This window comes from Botryllus schlosseri, chromosome 16 (assembly GCF_051294905.1).
Source record: "Botryllus schlosseri isolate E-star chromosome 16, Bs_hap1, whole genome shotgun sequence".
In the NCBI taxonomy this organism is placed as follows: domain Eukaryota; kingdom Metazoa; phylum Chordata; class Ascidiacea; order Stolidobranchia; family Styelidae; genus Botryllus; species Botryllus schlosseri.
The window spans coordinates 2866340-2885121 of record NC_137251.1 but is presented as its reverse complement, the minus strand read 5'-3'; the positions used below and the strand labels follow the sequence as shown (position 1 = coordinate 2885121).

At 41.3% G+C, this 18782-nt stretch overlaps 1 protein-coding gene across 1 annotated transcript in view; it reads left to right on the top strand.

Annotated features, from left to right (window-relative positions):
- The window catches only part of LOC145458766 (uncharacterized), a 181010-nt gene that overhangs the window by 156833 nt on the left and 5395 nt on the right, over positions 1-18782 (top strand). Inside the window, exons 2-6 of the mRNA XM_080337246.1 lie at positions 3970-4139; positions 11179-11318; positions 12658-12808; positions 18116-18360; positions 18487-18636. Of these exons, the coding sequence (XP_080193372.1) occupies positions 3977-4139; positions 11179-11318; positions 12658-12808; positions 18116-18360; positions 18487-18636 (849 nt within the window). The 5' untranslated portion in view covers positions 3970-3976. The remainder of the gene's footprint in view (positions 1-3969; positions 4140-11178; positions 11319-12657; positions 12809-18115; positions 18361-18486; positions 18637-18782) is intronic.

The window sequence follows — 18782 nt, the reverse complement described above, 5'->3', positions numbered from 1 at the left end:
TTTATTGTAATGTACGACGATTTACTAAAAATATGACCGGACCATGGATCTGCCAATGCGTCGGAACCGATATTTTAGTTACCAACATCCCCAGCAGACTTGGACAACTAGAAAATGTTCAGCTTTTCTGAATTAGATTAGAATTAGAATTAGAGCTCCACGGTTTTTTTTTGTAATTAGATTAGAATTAGAGCTATACAGTTTTTCCAAATTAGATTAGAATTAGAATTACAATTAAATAGTATATTCATATTGAAATGAACCCGAATATTTTCGGCTGACACTCGTCAGGGGTAATCGTCAGCCGTTCACAATTCCATTTGTGTGCCTTGGAATCAACTTTTATCAAAATACACCAACCAAAACTCTGTCAACAAAAGGAGTTCGTGTACCACCTAAAAATAGTACATTGAACGCTCTCTCATTCGAAATTTCATGCTGGTGACGTCATACTTTGTGATACGATTGTTGATATACAATGTTCTTTCCAATTCTCTACTAGTTGCTGACGATTACCCCTGACGAGTGTCAGCCGAAAATATTCGGGTTCATTTCAATATGAATATACTATTTAATTGTATATTGAAGTTCTGTACCTCCAAGAAGCTCTTCAAATTAGAATTACAGCTACTAAGCTTTTTACAAATTAGATTAGAATTAGAATTAGAGGTACTCAGTTCGCAAAAACTTGGAAATTGAATGAAATTGTACATGGGAAATAAATACTGCAAAATTCAGTTCATATCAAATCACAGTGCGTGGTGCAAAAGGCCGTCAGGCGATAAGCGCCACATATTTGTTGTTTGATAAACAACAACAACAGTGCATTCCCATACCTATGAGAATGGTTAACTTCTGTACACCAAGCTTGGCTCGATTTTTACAATACTTTAATGAAATATTACTTCTTTTATGGTAACCATGGGCATCGCCCATGTTAGTCAGAACGGCGATGTACTAACGTAAAGTTTTAAAAACTAGAATGTTGTTCGCAGACTACAAGCTACTCTAGCATGCTATTATTCGTCATAATATCTGCTATGACTGCACGGTGTAAGTAAGGCGATGGCGGCTTGGCATTGGATTTCCCTGCGCAAGATGAGATATTCTTGTTAACTTACTGCAATAGTGCAATGTGCCTCGGACAAAGAGGCGTTTTCAGGAAAACAATAATTAGATTAGAATTAGAATTAGAGCATCGAAACGTTTCACAAATTAGATTAGAATTAGATTACTTGCATTTCGCTCTAATTTAGTGAAATTAGACAACTAGAATTATCTAGTTGTCCAAGTCTGATCCCAAGTGTCGCAGCCAGACATGTAATTTTTGATGGGCCTTGCAAGTTCATATTCTGAGCAATTCATTTTCGATAATATAACAGGATTTCGATAATATAATAGGAAATTATCTCGCGGGCCACTCAAAACCCTCTCGCGGGCCATATTTGGCCCGCTGGCCGCGGGTTGGCCACCCCTGATATAGACAGACCCATTCGATAATTTTCAGAGCCGGAGCTGGAGCCGGAGTAGTGGTAATAATGCGGCTCCGGAGCTAATGTATGATAGAAGAAAGCGCCGGAGCTGGAGCAGTTAAAATTTACGGCTGCTCCAAAGCCCTGGTTGAAGGTGTATCTTGTCGCCGGGCGGAACCCTTTAGACTAGCTAAGCGCAGCACTAGTGTTCCATTGTATTGAACACAGGTTAAGAACCGTTGCGATGGTGCGCAGGATGACCTATTTATGAATGACGTTGACGAGAATATGGGAAAGGTCAATCAGTTGTTGCTCTATGCAAGGCAGTATGCAGTAGACAGGGATTTTGTCGTATAAAAATATTTTTTAAATACTAGAACCATATTCGAGCATTCCATGCCGCGCACTCATATACTAGGCTTACCATATTTTGAAAATGCAAAAAGAGGACACTTTTTCAGAAATTTGCAAGATACAAAACCGGAGTAGAATTCCCAAAAACCGGTGAATTTTTCCCACTTTGCGGTCGGTTGACTAAAAAAAAAAAAAAAAAAAAAAAAAAGGTCTTCACTTCCGCTCAGATCTCAAAATAACGTTTTTCACTCCACATTGCTTGGTGGATGACTAAAAAAAAAAAAAAAAAAAAGGTCTTCATTTCGCTCAGAGCTGAAATCACCGCTTTTCCTCCGAAATACCCGCCGGAGCTTCACTTCTGCGCTATTTTGCGGCATATCACTCGCAATTTCCTCTATATCTGACCTAAATTTTCAAAAAAGAGGACAAAATCTCAAAAAAGAGGACAAAAGGGCGTCCTCCGAGGACACTTTCAAAAAAGTCAAAAAAGAGGACAAATCCTCTTAAAAGAGGACGTATGGTAAGCCTATCATATACTGTGTTGTAAATTCAGATGTTAATTTTTGTCTGCATAAAATCATGGATGAAAAAGAAAGAGAATAAATAACATGTTTTCACCCCGTTTCTTTTGAATGGATTTCAATTTTATCTGCACCCTGGTATAAGCCTACACAATACATGAGTCCTGGATACAACGATATCCCACAATTCGAATAATAACCTCGTCATTTTCGACACACACGAGTATAAAATAATGGTAGCCTACACAAAGTCAATCTGATATCAGCATAGCCGAAACTATAGCATTTGCCATTTAAAATGATAGTCGGCTTACGCATAGACTGAATTGGCTACAAAATGATAACTGGATCCGCTCAGCGAGTGAGAATGCCTCGCACGAGAAGATTTCATTTTAGTGGTGGTAAGCGGAGATGTCGAGCAAAACGTTTACCACTCATGCCAACTATACTATCTGGAAATGAAGCGACCATGCAGTTCATCCTGTAGGCTACTCCACGAAGTTGGCCCCAGCAAGGAATATCTGAATCGTTTTGCATCGTGCAGCATAACAGCAGAATACACACAGCTTTGACTTCTGCGAATAGCTTGAATCCAATAATGCCGCGGAAACGGTAAAACTCTGCATCACAAGCACCCTGCGGCTATTGGTTGCTATATTAGCAAACGCGGGTAATGCTGGTTTAAAGGTAAATTGACTTTTATCGATATGCGATATAGCAACCCAACTGGTTAAAGTTGCGCTTCCACTTTTTGTCGGATTGAAATCTTGTGTAATATTTCCGTTCTTCGTCAGCTTATATGCGAAGAAGCTGCAGCCTTCGCCTTAGATGAGAAATCGTTACAAAGGCGACGGGCCTTATTTCTCGTTTTGTTCTGATTGTTTATTACTGATTGCAATGACGGAGTGCGTGGTATAACTTTGGAGAAAACATTAGGGCACGACATGGTTTTCTGCAGAGCATTGCAGTGATGAATATTAGAATGCAGGCTAATATGATCTACCTGCTTAGTGTCGGTGACAGGATATAAATGTAAATTCATATTGCCCAGAACAGATTGCCGTTATTCGTGGGAATCAGCTAATATATAGGCTACTGGTAAGGTCACTGGAAGGCAAGCATGTGAGCATTCTGATTGCCATTTCTTTCATTTGCGATATCTGCGTTTACCTCTGGATTTCGCAGCAGCTATACTAATCAACCAGCTGTGAGCATCATCAAAATCGTGATATACGTCTCAACGTAGAAAGTAGGCTAATCGCGTTACTTCATTTCATCACTCGGCAAGTTCTTTAAAAAAAACGCATTTGACGATGTTGGGCTACCTAGTAACGACATGGATACCGCTGCTTGTATATTTGATTATCATCGGGGGTGTCATTTTATCCGACAATTCTAAATATTGTATCTACGTTTCCACGAATTGCATTGGGGAATCAATGTGATAGTCAGCTGGCAATGCTGCAGACGTTGTTTCATCTTTGCCAATAGTTAGTCACGAGAAGTCACCTTCGTAAGTACAACTTCCATTGACATTTGGACGATCAACCCCATGCGAATTAGAATGAGCAGTCTACTTCATAACGGTAGTTCGCGAGAGTTATTGGCTATTTAAAATTTAGAAATAACATGAGGAGCAGAGCGTCGATAGTTGGTTTTGCCCTGCTTTGCTTGCTTGGTTTCGTGAATGCAAGATCATCAGGTGGCCGCAGATGTCGCAGGGCGGTTGGTCGGTGCACTGATGTAAATGGAACAGTTATTAACTACGACTCATGTACGCAAGTCTGCTGTGGTAAGTTCATCCTTCTCTTGTAATGAGTAACATTGTACATTGTAGCCATATTCCTTTTCGCCACATATACCGAAGCAATGGGAACATTAGGCTACCACCGGAAGTTACACATCGACATACAATATGATTGAACTCAACGCTGTGTGATGATAAAAAATTTGCAGTCGCCATGAAATATATATTTGCAATTTTAATAATTATAAATCATATATATGGGTCGGCAGTTCCATAATATGTCAAGCCATAGAACAATCTCTAGCGGTCGACCTACAATAGCGCCGATATGGTGTTTTGAATCACATCACCGCCGATGAAGGCTCAAAATATCAATCGGTGTGCTGGGATAATTTTGACAGCTGCGATAATGGTTAGTCTCAACTAGGGACTAGGGTTGCATTTCAAGCAAATGTTGCCTTAAAACCAGGGCCGTAACAGCACTTCGCCAGCCCCCCCCAAACTTTGGTCGTGGGCCCCCCATAGGGTGATATACCGAACTTCTGGGGGGCTTCGCCCCCCAGACCCCCCTCTGCCGAGACCCTGTTTACCGCTATTTAGGATATGCGTTGGGAGTTTGTTTAGTGAATCAGAATCAGGGCGATTGGGCGGTCTAGGGGGGCGAAAATAACGAAGGGGGCGATAGGGGGCGAAAACGGACGAAGGGGGCGATAGGGGGGCGATGGCGCGATAAAGCGGCTATATTGGAGTCGGGGCCGTAACTACCGCATACCAAACTCCCCAATGGGGGGTGGGGTCCGAACTCGAGGGGGGCCCAAATTATTTCGTGAATTAACATTAATTATAGAGTAATCTTTCAGAAATTCATGCAACTTTTTCAAAAATTTTTCGCGCTGCGCGTGATTTAGTGTTATCATATATCTGGATTTAGGGTTTTCCAGTCACCCAACAAAAATACGCATGATTTATGGAAATGGGAGACTTCGGCGTCGGCCATTACTGCGCCACGACGCACAATGACATTTGAACTTAGAGGCCATGTAACATGCGACTCCGAGAAGTGTGCCAGAACGATCAGCAGCGAGAAGGCCTTGGCCGAAAAGGAATCCTCTTGCGCTGACCGAAAACTTCGTTATATATACAATATACATATATGTTTAATTTTCCATAGGCGCCTCAATGGCTGGCGTCGAATGTTCCTGTCCTGGCGACCTTAACCCTACAGGACAAATGTCATCCCGCAAGGAAAAAATAATTTGCTAGTAGGCTACAGAAATACCAATTTGAAATCATGTACGTCTTTTAGTTTGGTACGTTTTGACGATTTCCATATCTTCTGACATAGCAGATATAGCAGGTCACGAAATAGCATCATGCAACGGAGTCAATATAACAACGATTCCGCGCGAAGATGTCTAATTAATATTTAGGGGTTCTATCTTTTCTAGCACACCACACTCAGCTCTGCCGGTAAATTTGATTACGCGAGCAGAAAGAGGATAAAAAATTGATAGCAATATATATGCAATTCCCGACCATATTGACCAATTCAAACATGAATTATATAAATTTGTCGCACTTCGCGCGTTTAGGCGAAATACGGTAACTCACCAAACAGTGCATGAAATAGGGTATAGCTGATATGTACCTACAAAAGGCCCACTGGCTGAGGGGGGGGGTCTGGGGGTTTGGGGAGTGACGAAGTGCTGCTTTTAGTTTCCCAATACTTGGGGGGCGATGATCGGTGTGGAGCTTCAAAAGTCGAAAAAGGCTGGGAACCACTGGCATAGACCCTTTCGGCCAAGGCTTTCTCGCTGTCGATCGTTCTGGCACACTTCTTGGAGTCGCATGTTATATGGCCTAAAACTTGATTGTATGTCTTGGTGGATCGTGGCGCGGTAATGGCCCAATGCCCAATAATAAAGATACATGGCAACTTGAATTCGCGTTGCATAAATTTTCAAAAAATACTCTATGATTTATGCTAATTCAGGAAATAATTTTGGGCCCCCTTCGAGCTCGCCCCCCCCCAATTGGGGGGTTTGGGGTGCGGCAGTTACGGTGCTGCTTAAAACACATTGTTGTAAAACATGAACAGTGTTTTTTTTAAATGCCTTCAAAACAAATTGTGTTTTTTGTTTCAAACGTTTTACAATTATGCCATAATTGTGTAAATACTTGAAAAAACATGTAGTATGAGCCTATCCGGACGATCTGCACCCAATATGGTCGATGTTTGTTTTTAAATGATTTTTGTTTTAAATGCAACTTTGGTCTCAGCATAAATTCGTCTAGAAATCGTATAATTTATTATTACATGATTCCGTCGATCTGCATTTGCCTTCGCCGGGCATATTCATGTGCAGAGGACGGAATTCTCCACGAATTTGTTCGTCACGTGTCATTTAGATGCCCTTATCGCCGCTACACTACGGAAATTATCAGTACCTACGCTGTGAACACTACACAAAAGATTAACAATTGTTGCTATATTTCCGGGGTTCTTCTACTTTTTTGTTCGCGGATGCCATCAAGTTTCGCGGGCGGTTGCGCGTACCCCGAAATTTCAGAATTTCATGAGTAAAATAAACGATAAAGGTCATCACATCAAGCTCAACTTGATTTGGCCTATTCCATGTCTAGAACAAGCTTTCTATGACTGTATAGGCCAGTGGTTCAAAACTGGTTGAAGTATTTTCAGGGGGTGCACGACACCTCTAAATTTGCAGCATCAATGATAACCAAATTTGTAATTTCCTAAGCTAGGGAAATCATGAGGAAGTTTAGTTTCCTACTTGCTAAAACAGGTTTACCTATACTTGCATATACATGAATTTCTACTTTAGTTGAATTTGAGTACAAATTCCGGGCAATGGTTACTCCTACTCCTAATTGAGTACCGACGAAAACTACTTTGACCATATGTGATAAAAATGAGCCGAATTAGCAATGCGAAATATACGACATACCAGACGTGGTGCGAAAAGAGTGTTAACATGGTCAAACGTAATCTTCAAAATAATTTTACAGTGTATATTTGACCAGCATAGTTCCGACAAATCGGTGTAAAAGTGTAAAATGCTTTCACCTTTGATTTTTCAAACATGGTAGGCACTTTTTATGAAATCGCGTCGCCGTATTCTATTGTTTGTTTTTCGGTGAAATCTCGTTCTCGGGAATCGCGGGCCGTGGGGGCTGACTCACGAGGACTTATTGACAAATAAAGCAAAACGAACCATGCTTAAAGACACCATGTTGTCAACTCCAGTGCTTCCCAACCTTTTTCTGTACGCGCCCCACTTTTCATGCAATGTTTCATTGTGCGACCCACCAGGAGATATGACGGAACCATTGAAAACTTATAGTTCGACGTACAATGAGCCGTGTGAGTAACGGTAACTAAGATGCGACCACAAGTGAAATTACGCGACAATATACGTGAATACGAGTGTATCAAGCATACAAGAATTCACGTAATAGATCATAAATTGATTACGAGAAAGCGCGTATTCAAGCGGAAATTCTCCTTTTACGTCGATCACAACGGGCCCTCGAGTATAGCTTGCGTCGCGGTAATTGTTTGCCGATGATGATCGGGCTGGATTGCATTTTCCGATCAACCGAAAGTCTTTGTCGGAAGAAATGAATAATTTCCAATTTTAAGACATACATATCAAGTGTGGCGAGATAGCATAGTGGTGTAATCCACGGCTGCAACCCCAATGGGTTGCGGATTCGAGTCCGACCGATGTATTGGAGGCTTAGGCTCTTCCTCGCCATCTCCTCCATGCGAGCGGTGACTTTTAAAACCTTGAAATGGGCCGTGCTACAAGTCGGCAGCTACGAAAGTTCGTCTCAACAAGTATTCTCAGCACGGAACGTGGATTACGGCACTCATGGGCGCAAAAACAATTTAATTTAGAGGAGAACGTGTATTTGCCTGTCCAATCGTGAGAGGATATGGAGTTCGGCATATTTGGCAAATTGAATTGAAAGCTGTAACATTTAGAAATTCTTAACGACCGACCTGAAATAGCTGGTTTGAACCACCGGTTGGGAAGCATTGGTCTACTCAATATTGCTATCAAATTACAGTCACTTTTCGAGCAGAATTGCGGTCAATGCCCGACTGCCCGTGCACAAAAAAAAACGTTCTAGTACATGAGTAGGCCGTAGCCTGGAAACTTGCCAATGCAAACGGTGCTGAAGGCTTCTATTATTAACTGCTTTGAACGTCTGAAGAATAACATATTCGCGAACATTTCTTCACACATGTAGTGGTCGTTGAGCAGAGGTGGTCAGTGACGAAGTACTTCTACTTTTTTGAAGTAGTCAAGTAGTTTTCCGCTACTTGGGTACTTACTCATGTAGATCTAATTTCCCGCTACTTCTACTTCTACTTCGTAATATTTTGTGATCTACTTACTTACTCACTTTTCGCTATTTTCAGTTTGTCAAGTAGAAGTAGTTTTATCCTCCAAGCAGGAAGATAGCCTGAGGAATTTCGGGGTTGTTTTCACGGAGTATCAACATTTATTTTTCATAAAAGTTGAGTAAAGCCCAGAATTTTCGTCGCGCTTCGCGCACAGAGGATATGGAGTGCCCAATATGATTTCACGAAAGTATCGGTGAATATAATTTAGGTAGCGGATTGCGTGGTTCCGTTCATTCCGCATTGTCGCCCATATGAAATATTTCATCATAGTATATATGGCCCATCATAACGTTTTAAACTGATGTTTCACAATCTAGCATTTACTTATCATATCGTAAACTAGCAGTCCATGGCGTGTCCTAATCTGCAAAAGTGGACTCTGACTTTCTTTCTTAGCTTTAGACATGTTTTAGACCACCTTTGAAACTTTCTGGACTAAATATACATGAAATACATTTCCGCTTTTAAAAGTAGTATTTATATTTCACTTTCAATTCCCATAGTATCATACTTTGATTTCTAATTAGTATCAGTTCTTTTGTCTGGAGAACATACATGTTGATGTATAAAAGCTACACAATATGGCATTATTACGCTCCACCATTTTTTTTATTAACAATCAATCATTTATCTGTCACACCAGGGAAAATCCGGTACGACCAGGATGACGACGAGGGGCCGCAAGTCCTCAGTAGACAGTCGCCACCTGTAGGAGTACTACGCTTGCTAATCGCGCAAAGTTTTAACACCGTATCCGATACAACTTCTCTGGAAAGGAAAGGACCTTGATGTTTTTGCGGCATATACACCGACTCATGATACACATACACACGATCTGCGCATATGCATACCATGAGTGCATGATGTGCATATGCCGCTGGACAAGGAAGTTATAGCCTTTTACGGCTTTCTAAGTCATGCACCAGTACCCCTCCATGCTATCCCAGTAATGCCTGAGCGCCAAGCAGGGAAGCCATGGATACCAGTGTTACTAATCAGGTCTTTGGTCTGACCCGGCCGGGAATCGAACCCACGACCTACCGATCAAGAAGCCGGACGCTTAACCATATTACACTATTTTGTCTCTGCGTTACTCTTCGACTAAACTACGGGCCTTATAATATGTAAAGGTCGCCACCATGATATTTTCTAAAACGTGCTGTTCGAGTAAACAGAGGATTAGTATCGCATTTCCATATTTATACCATCATTTTCATCCCATGATGCGGACGAATGCTTATGCTGTCGAAAATTGGATACCTTCTGGCATGCATCAATATGAATCAAGCTCTGCACCTTTCACATAGCTTAATTTGCAGCTTTTGACAATCCATTCGAACGAATTACGATCGTTTTCACGCTACTTACTCACTTGATTAGATATAAAGTCAGTCAATTCTACTTCTACTTCAAGTAGTTTTAGGTTGCTTATGGTAGAAGTACTGTTACTGGTACTTGAGTAGATTTTTAGTCGCTACTTTTACTTCTACTTGAGTAGCTTTCTTGACTACTTTAACCATCTCTGTCGTTGAGCACAATTAAATGTGCGGATAAGTGTACAGTGTACACTGTGGCGCTTTCCGAGTTGGGCGACGAATGAGCGATGATGTTTTTTAACGACTCAAGTAATCGTCGAGCTGCTAACAAGCTACAGTTAACCATTATATATACACAAGGAATGCGGGCGTATGTTATTTCTGATAGACTGTGAGCTCGGTCACACAGGGTCAGGCAGACGATGTTCGCGTGAACGTGGTTTGAACTAAAAGTATCCGCCTAAATTCAGTAATTAGCCTGGCTGCACTTTTAACCAAATATGAATTGAATTCTGCACGTCTCGTGTTGAAATATATCTTGTCGAACAACGCATCGCCTAACCGGCGAGCTTTGAGCGAACAATCAACAGAAAGATGGAATTTGGGAAGTCCGTCTCCTAACATCGGGTTGCATGTCATTAGCGTGATTAGCGCCCTTGTCCTCGATTAGGCTCGAGAGTATTAATTTTACACCTACATCAATCGCAATTGATATCTGGTAAATTTACTTTGTAGAGCAGTTTATTGCTTTCTTTCAATCGAGGTGCTCGATATGTATGAGGACGATGAGCGATATATGTCCCTCGATCACATATAGTGTCATGACAATGTGTCCATGTCCAAACCAGTGGTTCTAACTTGCTAATCCCGATTTGAAAACATTTCAAGTCCCACGTCTTAATATGGTATGATGCCAGCTATATAAAAAGGTCAGCACCTTCGCCCTGGCTTACTAACGGCTTATTCGAGAAGCTGATTAGTGATCATAATCACAAAAAGATCAGTATATTTACGACCCCCAAAACAAAGGCAAACGTTACCCAGGTTGAAACACTGCTGTATACTATGAAAGCTCCGATGCCAACTGGAAACAGCGCTATGGCCCATAGGTTGCGAACCTCTGGCTTAGACGGAGTTGACCATGGCCAGTGCCTTCATCACAAAAAAAACACCGTTTAAGCCCCGTTTTTGTCGGCTTGGTATGGGCTATAGCACGGTTCGACATATCACATATCAAGATATGCAGTAATATGGGCTCCCTGGCAGTTGTTCTTTTCTGAGAACGCCCCACTCTTCAATCATAATCATTAATATATCCGTTCAATTTAAATAGGGAAGGAAATATACGACATCGAAGGCTCTTTCTTGAGATGTTGCGGAGACAAAAGCTTTGGAGAAATGTACAACGAACAGACGCAAATATGCTGCGAATGGGCTCCCACACTTGACTACGCTTTGTACAACCGAACTGAAGTAGGTTTACTCCGTAAAGAACTGAGCAGATGATATCAGTGACTTATTGGTATTAGCGTCATAATGATTTTCGATTTTATCTAAAATTCGTCATAATATAGCATTTCCGACCAGGGAAGGTTGCACGCATCGCTGCATGACCTTTGCCAGTAATGATATGAGGTGCTGATGTTATTTATTATGGTTATGTATATCTATTTGACCGTCACAGATCCCCGACAAATGATACGCATTATATCGTTTTATCTATAATTTAATCATTATAATGGACATACTCTGCCAAGATCTTGATAACAGCCCGTACGTCAACATTAATGTATGACGTTCCATTTACTCAGGTACTGATACTCTGGTACTCAGGTGTGTTTTGGAGTTTTCGAGCCTGGCTCGAATTGTAACATCGTGTACCAACCAATGGGACCACGGGATATATTATTTTTATGTCTGGTTCGGAGTACACCCACAGTTGTCACATTTTTGCATTTCAAATTTTGTAGCTTTGCATCGTTACTACAATTGAGGATGTCGAAATCACCAGGCAATGTAGTAGATTTTTTCGCTACTATAGTCACTTAGTAATGCCTTTAGTAGCCTACAGTGGTTCCCAAACTCGGGTCCACGAGACAATATTTTAGGACGGCTAATCACCTTCCAAAATATTCACACAAACCATAAATTTTTGGAATTTAGGAATTCTGTAGTTATGATTTAGTGTCACTACATTTCTTGATTTTATTGCACTAGAGCGGGGCATGGACCGCTGCCGGACTGAAATCCAGCCAGATTTTTTCAATTTTGGCCAGAGCCGGATTCACATTTTTTGATACGGCCGGAGTCGGACCAGAGCAGGATTTGTACGATTTTGATGTGATCATAATCGCAAATTGAGGCTGTTGATGATCATGGCTGTTGTAAGTTGTAACTACCAATTACGCGCCGTTAACCGCCAATACAAACGTTTGTTCAATACAAAATTGAGTTTTTATCGTCATATTTTTGTTGTTGCAATACGGTACGCCTGAACCCGTACCGTATAATTTACTGTTTCTGTAATTCACTAGAAATAAGTATTGTTGATGATTTGATCGTTATTTTTCGGACCGGATCACACTTCACTTCTATGCTATTCGAGAAACTTGTGTACCTTCAGTGAAAGCAAGGATAGATATAATTTATCCATATATCCCTACCTGCTGATACTCTAAGGATTCTACAGCCCTTAGGCCTACATTACTCACGCACTTCTGGATTAGAAGCTGATAGTCCAGTGTTTGACTCTTTTATCGCACGAGACACGAGGCCTTAGTCAATCTAATTCTTTTCCATGGTGACTGTTCAGAATAGTCCAACCGAACCGAAGTGCTGCGGGCCAGATTTGTACGACAACGAAGCAAATCCACACATGCAGTGCTGCAGTAGTTGGCGAAACAAGCCGGAAGCTTTCGACACGCTGACCAGCATGTGCTGCGATGGCCGAGTGGGCTTTATCAGTAAGTGCAAAGTCAAGAACGATACCGCACCGGTGACAATGCATGTAGAATGTAGAATGTATAATCGTACATAATATAGGGTTGCTATACGTCCGGAATTTCCCGGACATGTCCGGAATTTCACTGTTCAAACTAGCGTCCGGGAGGAATTTCTAAAATATGCCAAATGTCCAGAATTTTGAAGACTTGAAGTAGATTCATAATTTTTTTTCGTAAATCAACATAAAAACATTATCTTTGGGAATATTTATGCTGATGCATGATATTTTTCTTCGCGCTGAGCGCGATTTACTATCACATTTATTGATTTTATTATGGGGACTATCAACCTCGCAAAAACTGCAATAAAATATGAATAAAAACAACCTTCATTTACTGGAATAAGCCTAATTGTAATCGCAAATATAGGAGAACGGTATATTCCTAGAGATCGTTAAGGCCGTTTAAATGCTTTATTCAAAGATAGTGGTTGCAAACGTGGGGGATGTTTGCCTTTATTCTGGGGTTCGTGAATATGTTGAACGTAATCAGCTTCAAAAATAGCCCGTGAGTAAGTCGGGACAAAGGTGATGAGTTTTTGTAGTAATCAGCTCTTCAAATTTTGATCTGGGCCACGGAACATTTTCGAATTGGAGATGGAGTCGCGACCATAAAAGGTTGGAAACCACTGGGTGTGGAGTGTTTATAACGCTCCGTGGTGCGCACCGGCATAAGGCTGATAAACAATCTTATCGGTGGGACATGAACATGACTTGACAATGTACAATACCGCTCCCTGTATTTTTGAACTCATCATCCTCCAACAGCTGTACCGCTAACTCTGATCACGTGGGCGCGGAGAGTAGTAACTATGAAGTAATATATATGGAACAACCAATATTATTGACAAAATTCATTCAAAAAATTTAACGACCAGATGCATATAGAATTCAGATTCAGATATCAAGCACCCCCTCCCAGAAGTTGCATCTATTACCCTATGTTGGGCTCAAAATCATTGCTTATTTGGGCGGGAAGGGGCTGAAAAAATGTGGTTTCGGTCCAGGTTACACTATAGATAACTAACTACGTAGGTTAGTTATCTATAGTTAGACAACACACAGCCACATACTCCTGAACCGGATCGTGACCACCTCTGGTCTATGAGCGAAGCTTTGCTAGTGTGACGTCATAACTCATTTTGAAATCCACTAGTGGGCGCTAAAGAGTATCCGGAAATTGGTTCACAGAAATATGGTAACCCTAACACAGGGGTCGGCAACCTTTTGCTAGTCACGGGCCAAATTCCGAGTGCGCAACTTTTTGGCGGGTCGGAATTTTTCCTAATACTATATTTAACGCTAACGTCGGTATAGTACCCTACATTGATGCAATCTCAATCATACAAATCACAAAAAGGGCAAAACACATGTATTTACACTTCAACAACGCATGATAAATGTGACACTTGGCTCAGCTCGCTTTGTGATAGGTTTTCAAGTTCTGGTAACAAGTCAGATGAAGCAAGAATCAGACGATATTCTAAATGGGCGTTGGAATGCGTGATCTAAGCTTGCTCTTCGTGAATTTCATTGTTGAAAACTATTGTTCACTTGCGTACGCGCTACCAAAAGTCGATGCCATTTCTTTTGCATTGTTGGTCAAGCTGGGATAAAGACCCATTTCAATATCGGACTCTTTGTCAAAGTCGTGCAGCGATATGCTCTTTGTATGAAATTTGTCATTCAATTCAACTGCGTCGCATTTCAAAAGGGCCCATTTGAAGTTTTCAGGCAATGCTATTGGCGTTCACATTAAACGGAGTACTGAGCAATAGTCAGAATTTATTTTGTACAGAACGAATGTCGGAAAAGCGGGTCCCAATTCAGAAATTAAATTTCCCATCACAGTTACAAATGTATAGTGCTGGTACTAGGTTTACTCTCCTCCAGTATAGGAAAGTGAGCATAATTTTCTTTTTATTGTTGTAATTCCCAGAGTCGCAGTTTAGTTTTGAATGCGCCTCAACATCTCATGTATTCAGTTATTTCCGGCATGAAGTTGCAAATTCAATTTGTTTAGATGTGACGTTTAATGTACTACGAAAGTAAGATTAGATACCCATTTTGATGACAAGATTATGAGTCGGCGATGTTTGTATTTTCAAGGAAAGTTGCTTATTCGTTTCTCAGTTCATACACTCGTGCAAGCATAGCTGCCCAACTTAATGTGCGAACATGGCAGATATACAGGACATCGCCATATTGATTCTCTGCTTCTAGTAATATATGGGGTAGGCTATCTGTCGGTGATGAAGTTTGTGAGACCAAAATCAGCTTTCGCCACTGTGTGCAAAATACTATTCAGGTTTGTTGTCTTGGAGTACAATGTCCTCTGGTGAATTAAACTGCAGATGACTAACCTATACGGAGGCTAGTTATCTATAATGAAACGGAAAGTTTAAGATTTTGTCATTGCGTTTTTGAAGCAGAGGAACGGCACCTTTATTGTCGCACCCTATTAGAGTGGCAAACCCTTAAAAAGTATGGCATACCTTTGGTTGCACGATACACCCGCTTCATAAGCACTGGTTTAGTCTACTCTACAGATATTCTCTATCTCCTACTTTTAGTACGAGATAGGCTACTAGTCAACCGCCTTCGCACCAGTTTTATGGCGTAACAATAGACGTAGGATAGTTATATCGCAGCAATGTCGTATTCTTTCCAAGCAGTGCTGCACTGCAGATTGGAACTCATTACGAAACGGCGGGCCGTATTTTTGTGGTAACTAATTACTTGGTCGCGGGCAGGACGATTTCGCTTGGCGGACCGGATCTGGCCCGCGGGCCGTAGGTTGCCGACCCTTGCCCTAGCATAATATAATAGCAGGGTAGGTAACAAAAATTTCATTCACAATCATAGGACAGGAGCAAAAGTTCATCAATATTCACACATATTAGGAGTAGGCCTATTACAATTGCTGCCTCAAGCCCTGTCTTGTCCTTGTATAACTGAGCTAGAGCTGTACTGTGACCCTGACTTGCTATCAATCCGAACATTCCCAACTCATATCTGAGGATTAATGTCGGGCCTAGGGCTGGGCAAAATCGAGTACCAGATTGATTCGATTCTGAATCACGTAGCTTCGAGTCGAGTAATCGAGTATCACTCATTATGACGTCAGAATGAAATGTACTATGTCGAAGTTAAAATATGTACATTTTCTTATGCCACCACAAAGAACATAATGCCTGTTATCCGTCACATGCAAGATACTTTGGTATTGTTCGACCATACCGATTTCATTGCACTTCTTGACAATGTTGTGGCATGATCATGACTTCGGAAATGTGTTATTTCCAGTAACGCTCATAGCTTTGTACAATGTCTGGTTTGCTGCGACACGGCCAATCAAGGTTTAACGGCTTCCTCAGTGGAAAATAGTATCAAAACTATAATTCTCGTGAGTAAATTAACTTTCGGTTGCGAAGAGCATATAATTTCAGTACTCGAAAAAATCGTATTTTATTACTCGACTCGAATCATTAAAATTAATACTCGATTCAGATTCGAGTACTCGAATCATTGTGCCCAGGCCTATGACGGCTACCTATCGAATTCTCGACTAGTTTCGACATAGCATCTCGTTACTTGGGCTGGCACAATGATTAGTATACTGGAATCAGGATCGAGTATTAATTCTGATGATCCTGGCCACTAAGGGTTAATTTATGAACGGAAATTATTGCTTCCATAATATCTTTACTGTGGAAGCCTTGAAAAGTCGCCTGGTCGTTCGTATCACAGCATACGAAGGATGTAGCACTAAGCTTATCGCGTTAGCGGACATGACATTTCTATAGAGTAGTGACCAACTCACTGCATGCATTGTCACGAAGTGCAATGAAATTGGTTTGGTTCGAAAAATACTAAATTATCTTTAATGATATGTAAAACTGGTACGTAGCCTATTATTTGTATTCGCATAGAAGGTGCATATTTAAACTTTGCACATCTTACGTACTGTTATGGCGTGGCAATGAGTAATACTCAAATATAGCGTGCTCAACTCGATGCCTAATCCTCGATACAGAACCGAATCATCCATGTACTCGATTATAACTGGCCCTATACTCGTTCGTTACTCGGTTATGGGGAACACGTATCGCAAATATGCCGCACCTGATGTGTGGAACAGTATCCCGCCGGCCATCCGACAGTCGACGAGCATGTCCACATTCGAGTCGAAATACAAGCAATTACTAGTGAATAAATACTAGTCCATCCTCAAGATTACCGGACCACGACTGACCTATCGATCTCGCTTTCTATGACCTGCCACCCCATTTCTTGTCGCTTTTTTTCTATAGAGAGAGAGAGAGAGAGAGATGATATTCTTTCTCGCCTGCACCATCGAGATGCTTTGGCGACGGAGTTGCGATACGGCCCCATGAGGTCATCTAGTCTGCGCCCCCGTTTTTTTTTTCTCCTCCATGCTATCCGTGATTGCTGAGCGCCTAGCAGGATAGCTGCGGATACCATTTTTCGAGTCTTTGGTATGACCCGGCCGGGGATCGAACACACGACCTACCGCTCGAGAAGCTGGACGCATAACCATTACACTATCTTCTTTACTTTTCATTCAGTGTGCATGCCTCCTCTTTACATCGCCTATGCCAAGGTGGGTGTCTGATTCCATAGACTACTCCAAGTCGCTTCGACACCTTCCTGTCTTTTTATTGTATCGCATTTTTGTGGTGTATTGAACTGATAAAGATTACTAATAAACCAATGATGATGATGATCACTTACTCGTAGAATATACTTTCTTTTACGCATCTCCAACTACACATCAGGGTTGTTCAAAAATAACTTTTTTTTCAGGATTCCAGCCATTCACTGATTAAATTGTCCGGTTATTCAACAAAACACCAAATTTTTAATTTACTAAGAAAAACTACAATTGAATAGTATATTCATATTAAAATTGACCCGAATATTTTAGGTCAGGGATAATCATCAGCAACTAGTCAAGGGTAATCCAAGAATTATCAACGAAAAACCCAAATAACTCCGCTTCTACTAGTTGGAATTGAGTCAAATTTGTTTTGCATCGTTTTTGAAGAGAACTTAACGACTTCATGGAGTTGACTCTGAGGCAGTTTATATTTGTTAGAATAATGGAACCAAAATTTGGTGTGCAGCGATTTTTAGGGTAACCTGACAATTTATTCAGCGGATGGCTGGAATCCGAAAATAAAAAGTTATTTTTGAACAACAATACTCCACATCCTGTAATTGACAACTACATAATTTCTTCCACCAGCTTCCACCGCGTACGCAAACTGTTGTCATGACGTCGCCTATGACAGGCGATCTTCATCATGTCCTTGCGGAAACGGGAAGGTCATTCCCGCCAGGAAGGAAGAAACGGAATGCTGCCGATTCGGTAGTAGTCGCGATAATTGGCAACCTTACTTGCCTGCGACGCAAGGATGTTGTGATGGAGAGGTGTACGACCTTGAGCTCGAAATCTGCTGCAATGGACTGGTCGCAAATGCGTCGAGTCAGGTTCGAACTTACAAAATTTACTCGTAATCATTCGAGATTGATAAGCCATACCGACGGCCACGATAATGCTGATGTTATCACCCTAGCATTTTAATGAACCTTCTAAATGCAATTTTCTTGTCACAGTACTGCTGCAACGGTCTCCTGGTTGACCAAGATGTAGGAAATGAAGGTAATGTGAACATCGGGTGCTGCTCGATTGCTGGTTCCGACCAAGTGTACGACGCCACCATTCAAACTTGCTGCGGAGGAGTATTAGTCGACAGGGACACGGAGGTGAATAATTTCGCTTCCTTCGTAATTAATATAACTATGAGGGTATCTTATAAAATGAATCACTAGAGTATGGATATAAGAAACAGGTAATATCAGTAATTACTCAAGTATACGATGCCGGATATATTCCTTTCACCATCGGGCAG